We start from the raw sequence: 23752 nt of genomic DNA, 5'->3' as shown, positions 1-23752 counted from the left end.
AGAATACGAGTTAAGAAAGTTCCAAAAAGGTGCCACAACATCGTACCACACCCTAAACAACGGCCCAAACTATGTACACCCAGAATTCCATCCACACTCCTAAGACAGAAAAGAAATACATACCCTCGACAATATGTCTTTTTTTAAAAGAAAAACAGATCGTTTACTTCTTCGCACAACAATTTTGCGTACAATACGGCGAAGACAAACACAAAGGTGAAAACTCGAAAGTCCCAATTACCCTCGCTGCCATTGTCTTTTCATCCGATAGCACACCGTAGCTCAACGATGCACCGGCACCCAAAGTCCTAGCAGGTGATTAAGACAAGAGGGTAAATCGTGCCACGGTATATACATACATATACATATATATATATACAATACACAGGGTATATACGGTTTTCTGTGTTCCGTTCGCTGGTTACTCGTTCCAGCGCGATGGACCCCGCTAACGTCGATATTCGAAGTTGTCAGCGGGCCCCCGAAATGAAATTATTGACCCACTTCGAATTTTGCTCTAACTACCAGCTTCAAAGCGACTCAATCTCTCTCTCACACTCTGCTTTCATATATCATCGCGATCGTTGTTCGACGATCCCGCCAATTATACCCGAATGATCCATCTAACCTTCACATTTCAAAAAGTTCGCGCGGAAACGTCTTGGGTCTCTCCAAACGATTACATTCAGCTTCGTTCGATGCGGGCGTGATCGATATATCTCTCAACGGCCGCGTGTCGATCATAGACGTAGAATGTATAATTATATGTCTATGGTGTCGATCAATAGGAAACAATTCGAGCTTCGATCGCGTTTATGACACGGTGCAAAACGAATAAGCCCCACCGCTCGAGGAACATGTATACTTGGCTCGCAAGCGAGACTCTCGATTCCTGGCACGATTTCCGCGCAGTCGGCCTCATCGGTATATTCCGTGTCGATTCTCTCTTCGATTGATCGATGTCGAATCGACGATTCGCGCTCGATAAGAAGCGATCGACGTCCACGTGGGATCAGGTCGATGTATCAACGATGACTTATAGGTTAAGTTTTTCGCTCGGTTAGCTGCGCATCGATACCGGCGAACATTATACATACAGTGGACTCTTGATACATCGCAGCTTGCTATATTGCCGCACGAGACACTTCCCCTCCACGCGTACTTTCACGCAGACACAAATTCATTCTCCCGCCACGTTGCGGACGCCGTCGCCACTAGCGTATTTTACCGCTTCCGAGAAGTTTACTCTCTGGCTGCCCCGGCCGCGGCAATATAGCAAGAGTCCAGTGTACGATATTATCCGTACGCTGAGCGGTGCACATCGTGTTTCACCTGGACGCGCTTTCTCGTCAAACGTACGGGGGGGGGGGGTTAGAGTTTTATTACGCGTTAGTCATATTGGCGGTAGCGTATGGTTATCGTTAATGTCGAGCAACGGCCGTTGATTCCCTGCTGCGACGACGCCGGCTGCGTTACGCTCCTCCGTGTGGACCAGGTCCGGTATACTCCCGTCAGAGGGGCCCCGTACTAGTTGTTATCGCCTGGACGAACGGAAGTCTGCACTAGGCTATGCGAGGGTGACCACACCTTCTGGTTCAGGTGACCAACAGTTGTCGGACAGCCAGCAGCCGACCACCACGGTGACGAAACCGATCAACAACGCTAGGAAGATGTACGCCTCCGCGTTTCCTAGAGAATCTGCGCCACGAGCTTTCGTGTGTTTAAAGGTGAACGGGATAGAGAGGATCGAGAAAGTTAACGGGGGGTTGCGGTCGCAAGGATGGACGGACACACGTGCGTTGCATGCCTGGGGGTTTCACTGACGTGCGGGAGAAAGATTAGGGGATGAAACGGGCGCGTGTGGAGAATAGATTGATGGCCGAGAGAAAGTTTAAATTGACACTTCTGGCTTCCGGTGGCGGTGAAACGCATGTAGGACGTGGATGGTATTCCTATCATTATTACCTCGTATCAAGTATTTGTATAGGGAATTCGCATCGCCATTTAAAGCGACCCACTCGAATATCTCCGAAACTGTTGACGATATTGAAACATGCCCACACAAAAGTTGAATGGTATCAGGGAGTACACTTTGTGATGTAACTTTTTCTATGTGGACGCGTAGAGGTCATGTGAAGGTCAACTTTGTTTTTTTAAATGGAATCGTATATTTTTTAGTGCACTACAATTTTAATGGTACAATAAGTGCTATAACTCTGCGTTAATAAAATTTTGAAAAAAGTTTTTTGTTAAAAATAAAATTTCTAAATATGTTTTTTTTCACGTTTTTGTTAAGGCAAGTTTATAGCGCCTATTGTACAATTGAACTTCTGTTTGAAACACTTTTTCGTTTCATTCTTGTCAGAAGTATAAGAACACCTGATCAGAATGAAGAAAATGTGATGTTTCGTAAAAATGATATATTGCAAATCACTCTTATTACTTAATAGTAGCACAAATATTGTCCATCCAGCTTTAATATGCCCCAAACAGTATTCATTTTAGACTTTCAGCAATTTTGCTAACGACTTGTAACATTTACTACATATTCGATAAGTGTCCTAATACTTAAGCTTGTCCAGAACTTTCTGGAGAACGCCATAACTACAGACAGTATCAAATGATATTTCTGTTACGATATTTCTTTTTGGAACCTTTCTTTTGACCATCATTCTGACTCCAGTTTGATTGAGGATAGAACAGTGTAACGGAAAAAAAAGTTGAATTTTTAATAAATTGTCTTTTTCTAATACTTTCTTTTAATACAGTTAAACCATTCAACATTTTCGTCCGCTTTTCTCTGTCCATCTGCAAGCAAACAGTGATCCAGCAACTTCAATACATTACGCTTCCACAGAATAGGGACTCGTTACAAATTCATGCTTTTGATATCTCATTAGCCTCACCAGACGCTAACCGAAGAAGTATTGAAAATTTATATTTCTGGGCAAATGTAATTCAAGCTTTGTCTTTGACCACCGTGAATTTTAAGTATTCATAATTAAACACCGGCGGAATCTAAGATTGCGGCCGGTCTATGCCGAATCTGAAAGTTAAATCGGCTATCTGAATGCGGGGTCTGTGAGCGAAAAGACGCGTTACTGTTCATTCGTTTCATGAATTTTTCACGGTTTCCCCGGTCTATTATCTTCGATTTACGGCCAAGTTGACGCTGAACTCGGCGTGAAGAGCGGACCGAAGCTAAGTAGTCCGCTCGAATACGCGTGGAATTCGTCATTAAATAAGGGTTTACGAGGACGGAACTCGTAGAGACAGATCCTATTACTTCGTTGCACGGAAAAAGGATTTCTGGATTTAGTATTCCATTCGAACCATCGACATGTTCGGCAATGTAATACCGAACTATTTGCCACGAAATCGAACCATCCGTAGGGACGGTTTACGAGTCGATGTCGCGGTATAAGACTCTCTGACAGCTGCTTCCAAAGCAAGTTCATAAACTTGAAAAGTTTCCTTCGCGACACGTTGAGAAACTGCTTACGTTGATAAGCCCAGAATAAGCAACGTAAAAGTTTCGCGAGATAGCTAGCTGGCCTGTTAGTTTAACGAAACATTGTAGATTGCAATCTAAAAAGTTCGAAAAGTTCAGAAATTAATTGAGGTTCATTTATTAAAAGCTGCAGACATGCGAGTAACCTAAGTATGTATAAGAAATTAGTTTTGAAAAGAACATGAATAACAAATTGTTAATGCAAATAATATGAGATAGTACATACTTTAAAAAATTGTCACAATAAATTGCGGAGTAAGAAGGCCTTGGATTGGTACGAAAATTAATAGAAAAATCAGAATTAGGTTACAAATATATCGGTGAATGGATAAAGCTGTAAATGATGTTAATGATGAAAGTCGTTAGTTTCCTAAACCTCATCGCTACCACTACACGTGCATGGCACTGTAAATGAGTTACAACTCTGACCCCACTGGAACTTGCAGAAGAACTTCACCGGTTCTCTCCCGAGACACTGTGTTGCAAGAAATTACGACGATTACCGTGTTCTTCAGGTCTATATATTTCTTACGGGTTAAACAGTTTCGTGCGCGGCCCAAATATCTAATACACAGACTAAAGGGAGTTCATTAAAGTTAATCATTTCAAAAAATGATCCAGTTAGAAAGACACACCAATAACTTTCACCAGTAACATATAACTACAGACCGACAAGAAAGTAAGAAAACACAAGAACATGCTCTTCTGTCTTGATTAAAAAACACTTTCTACGCAACAATGTAATGAAATCTGGATTTACACCAACGAGGCTATAGTTTGGTATCGCTACGCGCGTGTGCAAGAAGCGTGACGTGAATTAGTTGCAAAACTTCGCTACATCTTTCCCAACAAGAGTTGAACGGATATAGGGTGGTTGTAAAGTCAAGTAACAGCTAAAGTACCTACTCATATTTCAGACAATGTAACACAAGTATCAACAGAACTACATTAAAGTGCCTGAAGCCACATTTAGGATTGCACAAACTATCTAAATCCCGTTTCAGTTGAATATTTGATCTGTTTTACTGCTCAACAAGACAATAGTGGTTACTAAATATACTAAAATCATTATTTAGTGTCACTACCCATCGCAGATTTTAGCGACCTCTACGTTTTGAGAACGGTGAATCTGCGGTGGGTAGTGACACTAAATAATGATCTTAGCGACCTCCACGTTTTGAGAACGGTGAATCTACGGTGGGTACTGACACTAAAATGGAAATGGGGTACGTAACCCCAGAAAAGTGGGCTGCAAAAATACATTGTATAAAATGTCTACTTCTATACCTCGTCTGTGATCGGGACATGTCAGTCAAGCTTCCACAATCACCCTATATCGTGTCCACGGACTATATGTATACAAAAATCGATGACTTACCTAGAGGTCCCTTCGACTTCCAGAGACCCTTCATAAGGGTGGGGTCGCCGCGGCGCCAGTCGCGCCACCCTCGGCCCCGACGAGCAGGCCCCGTGGACCAGCCCGTACCACCTCCGGCGGCACCGCCGCCGGCCCCGCCCCCGGTGGTTCCTCCAGTAACGCCGAGGCCAACTCCGGCGCTGGTGCCGGAGCCAGATGCACCGCCGCCAGCGGCGCCAAGTGTACTGCTCGCGCCGCTGCCGGCTGTACCACCGCCGGGGCCCGGGGTGCTCGGCGAACCAGCCTGCGACTGTCCATGGGCCCCCGCCCCGCCACCCTGTGGCAACGGCAATCCCGCCGCTTTTTTGTTTTTATTTTATTTTCCAATCCAAAGCAGCGTGAAAAGAAGTAATATACACCGATCAAATTGTTATTAAGGCTTCTGGGTCTACGATTGGGCTAGAAGATCTTGGCCAGTCTAGTTCTTCAATCATTACGATACCGTTTTGGTATCGTGGCCAATCCAGGGCCATTTGCTGCCCTATTGGGAGGTTGGGGAGATTTCCTCGTTTTAGAATGTCTTTTTGTAATCTCCCGCGGAATTGTACACGTTAGATAGTTGGACTTTCGACTTTGGACACAGTTGGGAGACAAGATTGGACTCCTGGGATAGTCTGAAGTAAGAAGCTAGGTTTGTGTAAGTTGGGGTTTAGGACTGCAGGGAACCGATAGCTTGAATATGGGGAATGTGTTTTGTGGTGTTCGTCTGGGTTAGCTAGTTACGGGGCAATATTCAGCGTATCGGAGAAGAGATCAATAGATGTGGAGGAGATGCAAAAGAGGAGCTAATAGCCTGGCCACAGAGACCCGTGCTTCTTTATGGTCCAATCTTGTTTCCCGACTGCATTTTCAATTTCTTTGGTTTGCCTACGCGTTATGGATATTAGTGGCGGAGTTCATTCTGTACGGTACTCGTCTTTTTCCGATAAGACATTAAGGTACAGAGGGATGAAAGGCAACGGTAGAGTTGCTCGCTGGAGCATATCCAGAACGCAGAGGAACAAGGTTTTGAGTCACGAGTTTTGGCCGATTTAGAGGAAGTTTATTGTCAATTGTTCCACTAGATCGACAGGATTATGTTTGTTTGAACGACCAGAACTCGTGAACTTGACTTTAGGTCCTAGCAGAGGGATTGATTGAGGATTATTGAGTGTGTCCTATTTCCCATGCTTAGGCGCATTAGACCTCATAGAGTATCCTACTCAAGATTTGGTACGGGTAACTTCAGTGGCTAAAATCTTCTGCTCAACCTATAGTAGACATCGTGATTTAGAGTCACATAAGATCTTGTGACACCAGGGTCTTAGTAAAAAGTGTATGGATATTTACGTAATAGGGTCTATGGTGAATATGTATACACTTAACCTTATCGTAGTGTATCTCAATCCTTCTTGTTGTATACTGTTGTCGTGTTTTAAGTTAAGTATACACACAACTCTAAGTTCGTTATGTGGATGGGTTTGTGCTTTTTCATCACTGCCAATGCAGTTGACTTATTTCTGGTAAATTTATTCAGAGAAAATAGATTTCCTATGCATTGTATTTTACAATTTCATACATACAGGATGTTACACTTCATCCAATTTATTGATAGGTAAAATAAATAAATCTCTAAATAAATTTACCGGATTTTAAATCAGTTAGTGCCAGTTCGTTCGCATGCATAACCGCTAAGAAATATAAGAAACTATTTTGCAGTGTTATAGATATGAAATTAATTTCACCCGAAACTTTGCACATGTCACTGAAATTTTCACAGCACCTTTAATGTACACCTGTTGATGGTCACACAAAAATATTAATTTTATGATACCAACTCGTTACAAAATGCAAAAAAGAGTTTTGTAACACCTAATAATTCTGTACCTTCTTTTAACAAAAATCAAATATCTCAATATTATAAAATTTATATTCTGCAATTAAAATGTCTTTCACAAATATGATAGATTTAATTTAGAAAAATGTGTATTTCAGTTCCAGCAGATTTACATTTCGTCCCTATGAATGAATAATTTCTGCAGTAAAAATTTGAAGTAAACATTTTGTTTCAATTTATCTCCATTGTTTTTAAATTTTTTTTGTTAGCACAGTTTATAAATAGCCATTCCATCCGAGAACTTTTTTCTCATATACTCTCAGTGAGACGTAATTGATCCCAGAAGAGAAAACTTTAACTGTTTCGGAATTGTCCAGAGTTAATTAAATACTTTAGAACTGAGTACATCTTTAAGCAAACATATTGGACTCTCGGCAATAATAAAATGTTGGAAAAAATATGTAAATACTTTCGATCAATGTTCGACGAGAAATCGTCAAATAAGTTGGTGCTTTAGACGAATCAGTGTCGCGACACATATTTGAATACTTCTTGTTGTTTTCTCAGGAAAATGTAAATGAATTTGAAAATTCGATTGTATGCATTATAAAAATACGAATATTTTTTCTCACTGTATATCAATGATGTATGAGATAAGGTTGGATTACGTAATCAATACTTACCGCATAAGGAGAGGAGCAAAATATTGGCAAGATAAATCCACCCCATAACGTCATCAACAGGTCTCGTCTGCGATGGTCATCTTCTTTAACTATCGGCCTTCTTGTCTGCTACTTGTACTCGATAACACTGTATTATTCATTGCTATGAAAATTCCTGCAAAACAAAAACATTTACGCTCATAAATACAAGAAATCAGAAGCAAAATGAACAATTTAAGTATCGGGAACTTTTGATATGTAACATCACTATTTTCTTTTATAGAATCATTTAAACAAAAAGTATTGTGTACTATGAATTTATGTTCTCGATAATGAATGAGAATAAAATATTCACAATTTTTAAATATGGCGCTACTGTGGTCCTAGCAAAACAGGTACGGAACCAGTGACGTCTCCGTCAACATTATAGGTTAATGTATCAATTATTCTTGCCATTTAACCAGTTCAAGTTCAAAGACCCTCGATCGATGCAGTTAAAACCGAATACTAATCAGGTAGATTCAATTACATCCTGCTGGGTATTTCGTTTGATCACGATATTTCCAGTTCCCTGGATTCCCGCCATTGCCCAGTATTGAATTCACTAACGCTCCTATCGTTGCAGATCATAAATCCATAGCGTTATAATCCTTCTTTGAACGAGCTTATCCCACAATTGCAATTATCTCAAGAATCATCAATATTATTAGTATTTGTATCTTACCTAATTGTTCTACATTGTGGATTAAATCGTTCGCGAAACTGTGAAATTTTGAAGATTTGAAGCACATCTCGCGACCGCGTTTGAACACTGCATCGTGCGATCGATGGCAACGCCATCATGAATCGCGTGGCTGAATCTTCAAACTATGATTGGTTAACAATGGATGAGAACGCGGAGGTTGTTACTGTAATCGCAGTGTTATAAATGAAAGTGAATGTGATAGAAATAAAATGTGATTAAATATTCGCGATGTGATTGCCACCAAATAAAGGGAAAAATGATGGAGGAATTGAACGCGCCTGCTGTCAGACTGGTAGAAACAATACAGAATCTGCAGCAATGTCTACAATGCACAATTTGGTGAGTTTTTTGGCTGCTCTACGGATATTTAAGAATGATAATTAATATGTGAATAATTTACAACATATAAATTTCAAATTTAATTTAATATATTATAGTGGTGCATTGAAGCGTGTGGCTGTTTCGTATAGTTGTCACATTAAGGTATAGGTTATGTTTACAATAGTGCTTTGAAGGTTTATGAATGAATACATTGTAATATTAACATTTTAATTTCGATAGTCATATTAAGAAATATTTTGTTTTCAATTTTGCTTGTAAAGTACATATTGTTACATGAAATTAATGTCGATATTATATAGCTGCATTGGAATATTAAGTTTCATTGATATGATTATTGTAATATATATTGATGGGTAATTATATTATTATAACAGATACTTCATTTATGATTACAATGAATTTATTCTGCAAATAATGTAATACTTTACAGGAATAAACATATAATTTATTATTTCTGTTTAATGTATATATGTGTATATATTTAGATTGTTTTAATGGAAACTTTTTGGGTGTAATGCAAGTAATAGTTTTACACTCTTACTACTTAAATGTGTAAGCTCCTATAAAAGATATATTAGCGATAATAGTGTCCATAACTTCTTTATAGATGTTTTCTTTTTGTACATATCATAGTTGAAGTATATATGAAATCATCAGACTGCACGATATGAGTCATTTCCTACAGCAGATAACATTTTTATATGAACCACAGTTGTTAATATAGGGACACAAGTTCTCAAGGCTAATAGAATCATTGCATTGCAGTATTTCAAATGCAGGAATTTCATGTGTAGGCACTTCAATTACCTTTTATCTTTAACTTTATATAAATCTTAGATACGTTTTTGTACAATAATGAGAAAACATGTTCCATAACTACCTCTTTATCATTTTATTCTGATAATCATCAATCAGAATTACATATCTTATCGTGTTACTGATAACATTATATGTATAGCTTACAAAGCATGTGACATAAATTAATTACACCAGTGCTTATATACAAAGTTACATTAATTACTGTTAATTATTTTGGATACATTGTTATCTAACTTTATCTTCCTTTTTAAATAAACTATATAAATTAATTAATTTCTTAATTATTTCACGTTCATTATTAAAGTTACATTAGAGTTTGCCTTCATAAATTAACCATCGTTAAATTGATTCCCTCTATGTTTTATCATAAGTTTGAATCACTGTCCACTGGCGCCTAATTATCGCTTGAAATTCATGCACATCCCTGGAGACCGTTCCCTAATTAGTTCATTATGAGCAATATTATTTTATATATTTCTCTGACAATGTATTATTTGTAAAAATTAATTTCACACGAAACATCGCATGATTTGTGTACTTTTTTCAGTTTGCACACTATGTCAGAACCGGTGAAAACCCGATGCGGCCACCGATTCTGCGGCAAGTGCATCCAACCGGTGTTTCAAAGCAAGAACGCATCGTGTCCATTGTGCAACTGTGTTCTCCAACGCCGTAGTTTATCGAAGGATGAGCATGTGGAGATTTACACGAGTAGATTACAGAAATTGATCGAGGCGATAGAAAAGGACTGCGGCAGCAACGGTGAGTACCCTCCACTCATCAGTACTTCAGTTTTCTTTACAAATATTACTGCGTAAATGCAGTGACTAATAAAGAATTTGCACACTTAAGAAGAACGGACAATATATAATGTTAAAAAGCAAATTTGAAATCTTACTTTAATCGAGTCGGTAAGGTAAGGTAATAGAAATTTTTTTGACACAATCGGAGAATTCATATAATTATTTAAAAAGTTATATGTAAACCCCCAGTATATCCACCGCATGACAATGCATTTATTTAGACAAGCAATGATTCGGTAACTTCTGATACAAATTTGTATAACATTTAGTATTTTGAGATAATTAACACTATATAGCACTCTCTTCTAAAAATTAATAAAATGCTGTAACATGTAGGTATTTCCTGAGATTTTTCGCAACATTTATTACAATACATAAGCAAAGGAGTTCGTCAATTTATCGATGTGCATATTTTAATCTAATGGTTATTTTTATTAAATATATTAAATAAAAATAACAGTTCTAGTGTAAATAATAGACAGTTTATTTATTTTTTAATCTCCTTGGGTACTACAAATTAGGAAAATGTGATAAGTGTAGCGTGTTTCTCAGGTTGTAGTCGTAACGTAATAAATACTAGAAGATCTAATATTCCGTTCGTGATCAAATTCCGCCACTGTTGTTTAAAAAAACACGAATCAGAAAATGTATACGAGCCGGCGCTACGACATCGTGTTCACTCAGGTCAGCTATCCGTTTCGCAGGGCCGAGCGAGTCTCTCAAAAATTCACGTACCGCCGTTGTTTGAGATCACGATGCTTCCTACAGGTATCCAAAAGTCCAATGTTTTACGAGGTCTTAACGTTTACGTGTGTTGCTTCACCATCGAAACTCTTTCGAAGGACATTTAGCAGATGCTTTGCGTTAAATTTTAATTGATCTCCGCTGTGTCACGTTTCCTCTCAAAGTACGAGGTTACGTCATATTGTACGGAAATGGATAATTCTCTAGGGATTATCGAAGTCTTTAAAACTGAATATTAAGTATAACAATAATTGAACCACTGTTCTTTTCAAATTTGCATTTATCTCTAGGGACTTCAGTATGCAAAACATTGAAAAAGTACTTATTTTCTAGCGATCTCCTAATTCTGGATTTATTCGTAAAATTAAATTTTTCTTGCTAAATACTTATGTTTCCACAATTTTCCTTAAAAATTGAAATCGAATATTTGAAGAGAGAAGTGTTGTTCCATTTTACGGAATGAAATTATATAAAAATCAGATGGCATAGAAATGATCCATCGAAGTGATCCTTTCGATAATTTTCATTCCTCATTTCGATTTTCTCCATGGAGAAAATTCATCCAGTCGACACAGTTGTAATCGACACAATTGCAGCAATGGTGTCCGTGTTGCAGTATTGCTTTACACCACAAGACCACGGAGCACGCGGGAAAGTTGCTCGTCGGAGAACAGCGTCCGGCAGAAATTCGGTTCAGAAGAACACAATCAGCCAAGTTGCTCGTACGCGAATCCCAAGGCATTGAAGAAACCATCTAGCTCTCAGACGAATCGTAACGCACAGAAGAAGCAAAGGAGGTCGAAACAGGATAAAGTAAAAATTCCGAGTACGCTAGAGCGAAAGGACATAAGAACATACTACTTTCAACAGTACAGCCAGTCTGGCGTAGAGCCGTTGCCCTCGGACGATCCCGATTATGAAAGCGACAAATCGAAGGGAGGTAAGGTGCAAAGATGGCTGGAGACGTTACAGAACGACGAATTCGATGATTTGAACAGAATCGTGCCTGTTGTCAACAACCTGGACGACACCGTGATCTGCTCGGTCTCTCAAGACAACGTGAACAAAGCTGTCACGCCTGACCATAAATTCATGTGCCCTACAAACATTATCGACGAAAATTATTCTCGTGATGTACCGTCAAGACGATCGTCGAGAGATCGCAAGAGCGAGGGCGATCCAGGAAGGACAATAGAAACGGATGAGCCTCGAAGAACCTCTGGTACATCGTCAAGAAAATCCTCGGGAACGTCGAATCGAAAAACAAGTGACACGAACAATAAGAATCGGCAGGTGAGTCCAATAGATCAAAGACCAAGCACGTCCGGTATTGCAAAGTCAAAGGACATCGGCAGGGACAGAATACTTCAGGAGCACAATCAGGATAGGATCGTCGACGTTCACAGGACATCGCCTTGCGACCTGCTTCCCACAGCCAAAAAAAATTGGTCCTCGGTGGCGCAGTTCGGGAAGGAGCTACGCTCGAAGAGGCGAAAGAAGATCAAGTCCTTGGACGTCAGTATCGAGACTAAAAGTAAAAAATCGCTGAATAAATCCGTAAGTGGCGAAGCTGCGCAAACGAGAGAACCTTCGACGAGATCCACGACAGAAGGCACAAGTAAGCGGCAGGTGGCCGTGGATAACGAGCCGAGTGAGAAACGGCGGGTGTTTAAAGAGGTCGAGGAACATCGGTCCAGGGTCAAAAGCAACGGATCGATGTCGGAGGAAGCTCAGCCCGCGAGGGAGTCGTCTTTTATCACGCTTGAAGAGGGCAAGCACGTGCACATAAAAAGTTTGAACAATCATCAGATGAACGATATCATTGGTATCGTGAAGACCGACGAAGACTTCTGTAAATCGGAAATTGAGAATGTGCCACGGTCTGACGAGGAGCCGGATGAACAGTTCATAAAACGTTCAGATTTGTGTCAAACGCCTCCACTGGATCGGTCCCGAAGATCCTTGAACGAAGTGATTCACGGTCTGAAGGTGCGCGCCGAGGCGCAGGATAATTCTGGTAGTCCAGATTTACTGGCAGGTCATGTTTCCCCGCCTGAAAGCGTCGGCCGATCGGACAACCGGCCGTGCTCCACGTCCACATTTCAATCCTCGACTCCCCGTTCTAATCGGCTGTCCCTGAAGAGACGTAGCACCGATCCCAAATCGAGTGTATCCGCGGACACGAACGATGTCTCGCGATTGCGCTACGTGAAACGTGACTTGAATCGGGAGATCGACAGAACCGCGGGGGAGAATGTCGGTGAGACTGCGGCGAGGCTAACATCGGGGATGAAGGATAAACCGAAAGAACGTAACGGAGAGGGTGGAAACGTTGACGACCTCTTGGCTGGTCCCAGAGGTCCCAAAGCGAACAAACCGCAAGGAAGGAATCCGGTAATTTTCAAGAAATTAGGAAAAGTCATGAAACGTCGTAGAAAGCCTGTTTCGTTCTTGTATCTGGGAAGCACTAGAAGGTCCTTGGAGATGAAGGATTATATCCCAAGATTGGAGAAACCGTGCAACCCGGTGACTGTGTCGAGTCCCGTGGAACATCGATCCGAGAATAGTTTTGGTAATTATACGCGGATCCCGGTGAATGTGATGGTTGAACAGGATAAGGATACTTCAGCAGCGATGGACAAAGAAGTTACGACGAACGTGGGGAAAAGTTTGGAAGTGGAAGAGAGGGAATTACATTTTGATCGATCTAGATCAAATGAGCCTGAGATTCAAGCAGCACGGTTTCACCCTGTTGTACCTGGATCATCCAGTAATGAGACATCAGCGATTCAAGCAGCACAGTTTAATCCTGTTGCACCTGTATCATCGATTCCCAAAGCAACGCCCACCAAAGAGGTAGAATCGAATAAAAATATCGTCTCGACCACCGGAGTCAGTCAGCTTCGGGACTCCGAGGACATACTGTTCGTGTCTCTCTATGAGACACAGGAGTACCAAGCGAACACGTCGAAGCGTCCCATCCCCGAGGGGACATCCTACAATGACACGGTCAAGATTTTATCGCCGAGGAAAGACTCTCTCCTGAAGTTTCTGTCCCTGGAGTCCCCTACCACCGACCCTTTAAAAGCCTCCAAGTTCGCGCAACAGGGCGACAAGGAGCCCGTTGCCAAAAGGAGCAGCTTCTCCGGCGTAAGAGGCGAACATTCGAGGGCCCTCATAAAAAGGTCGCAACAGGGTTCCGAGGTGTCACAAATCGAAGCTTCGCCCTCGAAGAAGAGGAAGAGATCCCTCAGCCGTGATAAGCTGGATCAGAGGATGAAGAGGGTGCCGATGATCGTCGACCAAACGAAGGGGGAAGTTGATTCTTGTCAAACACTCTCGTCTGAAACTACGTACACCAAGAACTCGGGCAAATCGAAAACAGAGGCTTCCGACGGCGACACTGATGCGGAAGTCGGCGAGAAATCGATGAATAAACACCGAAGAGCTTGCAGGAGGATTATATCGGAGGCCAGTTCGGACACAGAAGGTACGGTCGATCTCTGCGCAAGCAGCCCGCAGAATACGAATGTTGCGAACGTCGCTCCTGTAAGGTGTTCGCCCACGTCCAAACGGAAACGGACAGTTTCCCCTGACTCCGACTCGTACGACGACGTGAAGGCAATCCTGAGTAACTGGTCCAACGAGAAAAGGATCGATGACATCGTCAAGCTCCCGTCTTACCATTCCTCCGCTATACGGAACAGTATGGCCGACACACGACGAAGACATTTGCTTCGAATGGACGTCGAATCTAACCCTAAACCGTCCAGCGACCCAAGAAGACGAGACTCTTCGGAGAATAGGGCTGCCTTCGACGACGACTCGCCGGACTTCGGGGCGACTATAGATAAAATTACGGACATCAGGAACTCTGGAAGAACCACCGTGGCTGATAAACTTTCGGAACGACAGAGGAACAATATCATGCAGGACAATTTCGACGAGATCATCGCGAACGTAGACACGGAAGCGTTGATCGGGAATTACTCGTGGAATACTGAATCGAAGGGGGATTCCCTGCCGATGAAATGTTCCGCGAAAAACGAGCAAGGTTTCAGAGAGAAGTGCAAAGAGTCTGAAAGACCGCAGGATCCAGGGAACGATCATGACAAAACCTTGACGCCGGAGCGTGTGAACGTGGCGAACAGAAGCTCGAAGATGCGGGATGATAGATTACGAATGAAAACGATCGAATCGACGCGGGAAGAGGCAACGGGGAGGAACGTCAACGCGAACAGATCATCGACGATTAATCCTGCGCTCCGTGACAATGACAAAGTGGCCGGGGGACCGGTCATCGCTCCGACGTTGGAGGAAACGTGCTTCGATCATGATTCTCTGATGAACATCACGCAACACCAGTTGCTCATCAAACAGTTCGAGGACGATCTATTCGCGAAATCGGGCTGGCAGACGGCGAGGAAGAACACGATCGAGCAACAGACACCGCCTAGGCTGAAGAACGTGAAGCAAAAGGTGAGGTCTTTTGCAACATTCTGAGGTTTCATTCGTAGGGCCCTTTAACTTGATTTAGATGTAAATTTAATATTCTGATCAGGAACTTAGCTATAACAAAGACAAAGCTATACCGACACCGATATATTACCGATCACCGAATTAAATACCGGTCTTTATTTCGGTTTCTATCAGGGTAGGGATTATATAGGGTTATATAGGACGAAGGTACAACAGAAAATACCGGTATAATAGAATCTTGAACCGAAAAGTTGGAAAAAATTCTGCAACGCTTGCCCCGGTACCTGCAATCTATGATACATTCTTCAGAATTTTAGCATGTTTTTGAATAAGAAAAATATATCAATAACCATTGTTTGCTCTAAACAGTATTCACGGAAGTATTGATCCACTGAGAAGTAGTATAATTCGATCCTTCATTCGGTATATAAACCGTGCCTTTCATTATTCATCGTAACTATTCATTCCGCTGCTTATGAGATAAGCAAGACACTTTGCGAGGCCCTCTTAAAGACTCACTTTCTGCTTTGAAATATCCAGGACGCCGAACACTCGGGCGAAGAAGACGATATTGTCGAGAACACTCCCGAGGTAAAGACGAAAAAGTAAGTAATGCGAGTCTTTTGTAGCTGCTTCCCTCGTTCCACGTCGTTCCCGAGCGCGCGCGCGCGTAATTATCCATTCAATTAACGGAGTAATACGATCCACATGCGAATATAATCCTGCTTCACTTTGATCCACGAACATCATTTTTTTATGAATCTGAGATTGAATTAGATACAGTAATTGTATTAACAATTTCTGTTCAGTTACCTATTATCCGGAGAAGATGAATTACCTCAGACATTTTTATTCGATTACATCCTTTCATTCTCTGTCGCTTTAATATTGCAGAAAAGAATTTTTCATTTGATATCGTATCGATTACTTATGTAGAATAATTAAACACTCACGGAGGAACATATTCAGTAGCCAAAAGAAAATTAAAAATCACAATTTGCGAAAATAAAAGCATTGCAACTTCTAACGCAACATATGTTATGGATTATAGTGTTTTTAATTGTGATTGACTATCACAATCAAATCAAATAACTCTATTTTGATAAAATTAAATGAACTATTAATTTCATAGTAATAAAACTTAATGAAAAATTCAAGACCATCGTCGTCTCTTCTCTCAAAAAAAGAGTCATTCATCAAATTCCGCGAACGATTTTAGTATCCAAGCTGTCAGCTCAGGAAAAGAAAGCTCGACGACGACGCCGGTGATGCGACAAAACGGAAGATCGGCCGTGAAAACTCCATCATCCACCGATGACACGAGTACTATCAGCAGGACAATAAATCCTCTCTATCAAAGCACACCGAAGCTCGAGGTCCAACGAAAGGGTAATTAACAACAATAATAATACTGTCTCTATAAAATCAACGTTCCCTCTACAATACGTTCAAATACCTGCCTCCATGGTTTCAACCTCCAATTTCCAAGTAAAATTCCCATCGAAGTGTGGTGTCAGTGAATTTTAACCATCGTGGAGTCCACAGGCAGTAATTAACATCACTATCGCTTAATATACAATTCAGAATTTTCCCCTCAAAACTCCGTTCTATCGAGTGAAACACCCTTCGTACAACAGAAAACAAACCGTATTTTAAAACAATAAGTAGTCAGTGTACGGTGAAAGAACCGTATTAATTAAAACTGAATGAGTATAATATAATCAGCGTGGAGCTAAATCGTGTTCGTATCTTGTACGGTCCAGCCGCGAGAACCAAGGAGAAGATGCTGAAACCGGGACCAGAAACGGACAAGTCGACGAAAGACAAGATAAGACCGCTTGGTGTGCAGAGCCTGAACAGACAGAGGTTGTGCTTCGTTTGCAGCGGTCTGCTGCTCGATCAAATTAAACAAGTGCAACGACTCGCCGGTGAAGTGAACGCTAGATACGTGACCAAGTTCGATCGGGAGGTGACGCACGTGATCGTGAAAGCGGACGAGACGAACAACGGGGCGAGCAAGACCCTGAAGTATCTGCAGGGAGTCGCGTACAGGAAATGGATCGTGGGGTTTCAGTGGGTGATCGATTCGCTCACGGAGAAGAAATTAATAAGCGAGGAAAGGTACGAGGTGGTCGACTGTACAACGCTCGAGGCGGGTCCTCGGAACTCGCGATTAAGGCAGAAGGATCTGTTCGAGGGTTTCGTCTTCCTGTGCGTCGAACCGTACGTGGATGTCTCGGTTGAACAATATCAGGTATGCTTTGAGCGTTTCTTTTTAGTCCGATGGAAAATTCGAACGTGTTTTCGTTCTCGCCTGTTCGTGGTCGGAGGGGCCATTTTGTTGGTGTACACTTGCTGGCGGATGGGGACACGAGTGTTCCCCTCGTAACGTCCCTCGATTACCGAAGCGAGATATTATAGAGCAATTGACACGATTCCGCCATTATAGGGAGGGAATGTCGTACATTGGCGAACGGTGTCGTGCTCTGGCTGCTGTACGTGTTCGTGGCTTTTATGGGTTTTTGGAAAGTTGGAGAAACGGGAATTGTATGGTTGGTGGTAACGATGTACAGAGTGATGAAGGAAGGATGTAGGACTTAGGGGGCTTGTAATGCTGAACGAATAGAGTGTGGAGCATCTGTGACAAATATAAAACAATCTTTTGTATTTTTTTTTAAAGGATTGATTTCAGGATCTGTGTTGAGTGGACATTTTCTTACTCTTCTCGGTGAGTATTATAAGCTCCGAAAGTCTTAGACCCCTTTTTTATTACCCTGTAGTGAAGTAGTAGTATCGAAGTACTCGCACAAACTAGACTCAGAAGAACAGTTCCAAACCTTGTATGTACCTATTATCCTTTGTTTCTAGTGTTGGCAAGGATTCAAATCTCTTAAATATCCCAGAGTTCAGAAAATAGTTTCCCATATTTTTACATAATTACATTAGTTTCCTCCTTATTAAAAGACTTTTCTGATTATTTTATTTCCACTTTTCATTTTTAACCTCTTCTAAATTCTTACTTTTCCCAAGCATAATGTGATTAATAGAAAACAAAATGACAGTTAAAGGATAAATAGCAAGAGCAAAGATTGTACGTTAGAATTTCATTATGTATTAATAGTATCTTCTTGATATACACACATGATGCCCGTAGTTTCCATAAAAGAACGGCGATTTTCTTTTGAGGGGACGAACATTACCATAAACCGTAATGAAAATGGTGTTCCCAACTGCATCAGATCACTTCCACATTATCCTAAAGCAAAAAATCCAGTTTCTAGTCGAGCACATTGTGGAACATTTTTAGCCGAATAATCTTTTTATCCTTTCGTCCATCTAGTCTGTGGATCACAGATGCATTCGCGGAACGTTTTTCCGGTGTAACAAGCCAAGAGCCGTACAGCCTGTAATGAAACCTCCGGCCCGACGGCGTACGCATTACCGGGTCCGTGCGGGAAGCCATTTTATTTACGTTTTCCTGCCATCCAATCTTGCCGGGCTATTTACAGTTGAATCCTCGCCAAGTTCCGCGGGCTTAAGAATACGTTCCCTTTCAGGAGTTGCTACGTGCCACGGGTGCCACAGTGGTCCACTCGTTCGACGCTTTAGCCGCCGTGAAGACGAACCTGAAGATCATAATGACCCAGGGGGACATCTACGACCACGAACTTATTCGTGAGTTTTGTTATTACCTTCATATTTGCAATTGATACGGGATACAGACTCCTCTCGATTATCGTCTGGCTTGTTCCACACGATTATTGTCCAGGCATTATCCCCACCACTGGGGGGGGGGGAGGGAGCTGTAGAACCAGTCAAGCGCATACTTTTGTTGACAAAAAACGAATTCACGAGGGTCTGAAGCATTTCTCCCTATAAGATTATTGTCCCGGCGCGGACCCAAGTTCGGGACGATAATCGAGAGGTATCTGTAATAAAGAATATTTTTTGTACTGTTGAAAAAAACGCAAGTACAGTAGAATAAAAGACTATATTTCCGTTCTCAAATGTAGGATCAATGAGAGTATCGTCGCGAAATGCAAGGTTTATTTATCTTGCAATATTTATTTATTAATGCAATGCGACTTTGTCGAATATTTAATACTTTTAACTTTCAAACATATCACAACGAAAACATTTTGGAGCTGCTGGTCGTTCAAATGTTTTTTCGTTGAAGATTTAAACATTTTTTTTAACTTACCAACTCCTTCTCTATAATATGTCTGAGAGGATATTTGGTAGATTGTTGTATTATGAAAGTTGAATTATAAAATTCTTGGAGCGCGAAGGTCAGAATTAATTATCATCATCGGTAGAGCGATTTATCTCGAAGTAGTTTCTGGTAAGAGATTTCGTCTGTTTTTCAGGATTTTCTGGTCATGATTTTGATTGTGTGGTTTTCATTGAAGTGTCAGTGATACAATGTGAAATTGTTTTGGGTCAGAAGAAACTGATAGCGGGAAGGGTTTGAAAATAATGATCAGGAAAACACGTGCGATAATACTTAACCGAAAAGAAACTTCGAAATCTACTTTCAGTTCGTACGTTCCAGGATCCACTTCTTTAAAAACTTTCTTTTATATTTCTACCTTATTCCAGAGAGTTTCACTACAGCAAAAACTCCACTAACCGATAAATACTATTACATTAATCCAAATAACAAGCTAAACTTATCGATCCTCTTTTCAGCGAAAAAGTTCTTCTCAAAGAACTTCGAATAAATTCTACAACACACAAATTTCCACCCTCGTAACAATATATAAACTATGTAATAATTCACAGAAGCTTATTAATAATTTGTTAAATTATTCCGAAGAAATTCCAACTAATTTTTCCTAGAGATATCGACCTCCTGTAGGAATATTTTTTCTTAGGAAGGAGAAAACTAGAGGTTTGTAAACGTTTTACTTTTAGTAGAATGGCATCGGAAGACACGCGGGGTGCCTGTTGTCCACGACTGGGTGGTAGAATGTATCAGCCAATACAAACTGGTCTCGTTCTACCCGTATCTGCAGGAGTTGTCGCAACAGGACGTTCTCGCGCTTGGTTTCCCGGAGTTCCTCGTCGAAGAAGAGCCTGACGAGGATTCAGATAGCATGGGTGACGTGTCCACGTAACAGCGTCGTCGCTTTTCCCACGATCCCCCCCCCCCCCCTCATTCGTTGTAAATCAAAGCAATTGGTTAATTATTTATTTGTCAATGTTATTTAAGAGAGAATCGATCTCTGAGCTGCTACGAAAAAAGGAAGAAAATCAGAACTCGGATTGTATCTATAATTTAATTCAGTACATGTGTATATGTTCCGTGTATATTTGTCCAGTGGATTATTATTAATATTTCGTACAGGTTTCATAACAAAGAATATTTGTTTCTGCAGAGGATAATTTTGTGTATTTATATGTGTAGTATTGTTGTTAGTCTTAATTTAATTAATGGTATTCGTCTTAATTAAACTGCCTTGGGGATTATTTCTTGTAAAATAGCCGGACTTATTATCGGTAATTGTTAAGAGACAGTTTCAGTTGATAGTTTGTGCCATAAGATTTTCCAAAATCATTAGGAATTTAAGGGGGAATGAAAACTGTTTTTTGAGGGCTTGCTTCTTTCCGAGGATGATAATATGAGATTAAGTTAATGTTTTTTTGTAGGCAGAGATTCTGAGATCGTAAGTAGTATTATTTTGCTTTACGAGGAACTAATTCGCAAATTCCTAGAAAATCAAAATTTCATACTCCCTTTATTTCTACAAAAAACTCAGCGTATACTACTTTTAATTTGTGTAATTAAACGTGGAATCTTGAGTAATATCGTTTTATAGATCGTTTGACTCACCTGGACAGTTTCAAGAATGAAAGAATACAGTATTTACAATAAATTGGAGGGAAGTAACAATTATTCTATAATTCTCAGGTATAAATATATGAGAATCGGCTGATTTGTAAGAATTACCCTTTATACGGCAGTCGTGATCAAATTGTTAAAACCGATTTTCAAAGTACATTGTAATGCTAAGCCTTTTTTACGTTTTGTATTATTGTTGCTCAGTGACTCAGAGTTGGTCGCATGCATTTACAGGAATAAGCAACCGTAAAAAGTTGTCAAGTCAGTGTTTCCGTAACATGTATTTCCAATAGCTCTAGCATAGCGAATAGGAATTTGCCAAATAATTTATCCAAATAGACACGATAACCATACAGGAACAAATTTTACACCCTGATGATGAAAATGCCAAATTGACTTAAAAGTTTCGTTACATTTCAGAAATTTCGATTCGTGTCACTTTTACCATCAGGGTAGTTCTCGTGAGTTGTTGTGACTGGCTTCGAGGATCCATCTGGATCGTGCGAATTTGTTTCTTTTTTTAAATTATTGGAACATTGCAGAAATACTATATCAATATTTTCACGGTGTATAATTTTCTATTAACAATTGTCTACTAAAAATGCACAAAAAGAAATTAAAAGTAAAATATTAAAGTTGAAATCGTCAATTTATGTATCGCCCAGTGCAAATCGTTGATAATGGGAAACCAATATCTCTTCCTCCCTCGTCTTCGAAAATTCATCCGTGACAATTCGAACACGCCTGAACTAATTAGAACTTGCATACTAAACAATGCCAGTGGTATTACGTTCCGTAATCGCGGCTGGCTTTATCCGAATATCAGCGATTTCACGGGGTGCCACCTAATGCAGCGAAACGCCGTCGAGAATTTTGCAATGGTCCGATATATGTACAACAAACACGTGGAATGCGGTCGGATAGGGTTATGTAGGACGAGAAGGTGCTTACACCGTGCAATATCATCGTCATGGGCGGGATCAGAGGCTGTGCGTTGCGAGAAGGGACATTGGAGGCCGCCGCGATCACGTATTCACACACGAACGGATATTGATCTGCCCGGGACCACCTGTAGCCCAACTCTGTCTCTCGTTCCCCGTTCCCGCGGCACCCATACACCAGTGGTTATGAATCCCGTCCAATTGCCAGCAAGTGAGGAGAAATAATCACTGTCTAGCCTTCTATGTATTCGATGTGCCTTATAGCATGTAAGCGTCAAAGCACGAGGCCCTTGCAATGCCAATTACACGGCAGCGAGCCTCGTCGAGTTTGCGTTAGTTTGTAATTAGAGACGACGATTTGTAACGTTGATCAAAGCAATTGGTTAATTATTTTTGTAAAGATTTTCTGGTGGAAACCATACTTTGTACAACGATTTAAATATAAATAATTTTTATACTGTTGATAGGAGCGTGTCTGATATTAGCGACGTGAGTTCTAAGAGAAACGGAATGTGGTTAAATTAGTTCCCAAATGTAACGCTGACTTTTTTAATGAGATTTGACGGAGTGATAGAGCTGGAAATTCTTAAGCCAGTGGTATTTGTTTCAGTTGCATATGGTCATTAGTTTATGGAATATTTAATATTTAGTGCCGAGGAGCCGCCGAACATTCATCGAGGATTCACTGTACACTGTGGGGTATACCTATAAAATCACGTATTTTTATTTTTCTAGGAAATCATAAACTTATCGCCACTTCAAGTTCTTCTCATCAATAACGTTTGGGAACTTGAAATATTTTATGTATAGTTGTTGAAAGTTTTACATTATATCTTCTACTTTTTTAATGGAATCCCGGAGAATGTTAGAAGTCAGGTTAGAAACGTTCATTCTATGAATTATATATATACAGCATCAAGAGTCTCTCTATTCAGTCCCCCTCGGTTACGACAGTCGATGTTTGCGAATCTCTCGCAATTGTGCATAGCATCGAGGCTCCCTATTGTGCCCTCCCTCAGGCGGTGTATGGGAATCGCATCCATTTATATTCCAAGGAGCACAATCTTGATACATCTGTAAGTGTCACCGTGTTCCGTCTTTTAAAGTGCGACGCCACGGAGTCCCGATGGAAATTCCATCGAGCAGAATAGGATTACATGGTATGCACTCGTTCTAACGATTTTAATTAAATCGAGTGAAACAATTTAACCGATTCACCGAGCGTCTGTTATTCCAGTGAATACAGGCATGTGTACCTGGTTCGCGCAATAGAATTCGCCGACAATAGTATGTACTTCCGGTACATTAACGTGATTTACGCAGAGACCATTAATTAATTTTTTAAATGAAATCAGAAGAAAAATATTCATTTCAATAATTACGATGTTTGAATGGTAAAGCATTTAGATAAAAACATTTTTACCAAGTTCTTTTATTATTTAGGTATATTGTACACCGTCTTATACAATTTTGAACAGAAGAAAAGTGCAGCATAGTAGAAAATTATAAAATACATATCACAATACACAATTTTTCTTTTCAGCATTTCTGTATATTGAATAGCACATTCCTCGCATAGAAAACTAAGTTTCATTCACATTTTCAGGCACTTTTAGAAACAGAAACACATT

General features: G+C 40.6%; 2 protein-coding genes across 2 annotated transcripts; one reads left to right on the top strand and one right to left on the bottom strand.

Moving 5' to 3' along the window:
- Window positions 1-1567: 1567 nt before the first annotated feature.
- Window positions 1568-7473, bottom strand: LOC107191771 (WAG22 antigen-like). Its single transcript, XM_015580873.1, has 3 exons — window positions 7428-7473; window positions 4890-5228; window positions 1568-1698 (listed from the first exon to the last, which is right to left on the bottom strand). The coding sequence occupies exons 1-3, from the start codon at window positions 7471-7473 to the stop codon at window positions 1568-1570; spliced, it is 516 nt and encodes a 171-aa protein (XP_015436359.1).
- Window positions 7474-8340: 867 nt separating this feature from the next.
- Window positions 8341-20485, top strand: LOC107191556 (breast cancer type 1 susceptibility protein homolog). Its single transcript, XM_015580619.1, has 8 exons — window positions 8341-8490; window positions 9860-10074; window positions 11476-15338; window positions 15879-15943; window positions 16558-16727; window positions 17102-17592; window positions 18896-19013; window positions 20256-20485. Exons 1-8 carry the CDS (start codon window positions 8408-8410, stop codon window positions 20453-20455), a joined length of 5205 nt encoding a protein of 1734 aa, XP_015436105.1. The 5' UTR covers window positions 8341-8407; the 3' UTR covers window positions 20456-20485.
- Window positions 20486-23752: the final 3267 nt, after the last annotated feature.

The sequence above is a fragment of the Dufourea novaeangliae genome, unplaced genomic scaffold, assembly GCF_001272555.1.
Source record: "Dufourea novaeangliae isolate 0120121106 unplaced genomic scaffold, ASM127255v1 scaffold228, whole genome shotgun sequence".
In the NCBI taxonomy this organism is placed as follows: domain Eukaryota; kingdom Metazoa; phylum Arthropoda; class Insecta; order Hymenoptera; family Halictidae; genus Dufourea; species Dufourea novaeangliae.
The sequence above is the reverse complement of the archived record's forward strand: the minus strand, read 5'-3'. Positions and strand labels throughout refer to the sequence as shown.

Bases quoted from the DNA above. Each gene is read 5' to 3' on its own strand.
- LOC107191771 (XM_015580873.1), bottom strand. From the start codon at position 7,473: ATGGGGTGGATTTATCTTGCCAATATTTTGCTCCTCTCCTTATGCG. The intron at 5,229-7,427 runs GTAAGTATTGAT...AAAACAAAAAAG, and splicing joins TTTGCTCCTCTCCTTATGCG to CGGCGGGATTGCCGTTGCCA. The intron at 1,699-4,889 runs GTAAGTCATCGA...CTCGTGGCGCAG, and splicing joins GAAGTCGAAGGGACCTCTAG to ATTCTCTAGGAAACGCGGAG.
- LOC107191556 (XM_015580619.1), top strand. From the start codon at position 8,408: ATGATGGAGGAATTGAACGCGCCTGCTGTCAGACTGGTAGAAACAATA. The intron at 8,491-9,859 runs GTGAGTTTTTTG...TACTTTTTTCAG, and splicing joins TGTCTACAATGCACAATTTG to TTTGCACACTATGTCAGAAC. The intron at 19,014-20,255 runs GTGAGTTTTGTT...TACTTTTAGTAG, and splicing joins CTACGACCACGAACTTATTC to AATGGCATCGGAAGACACGC.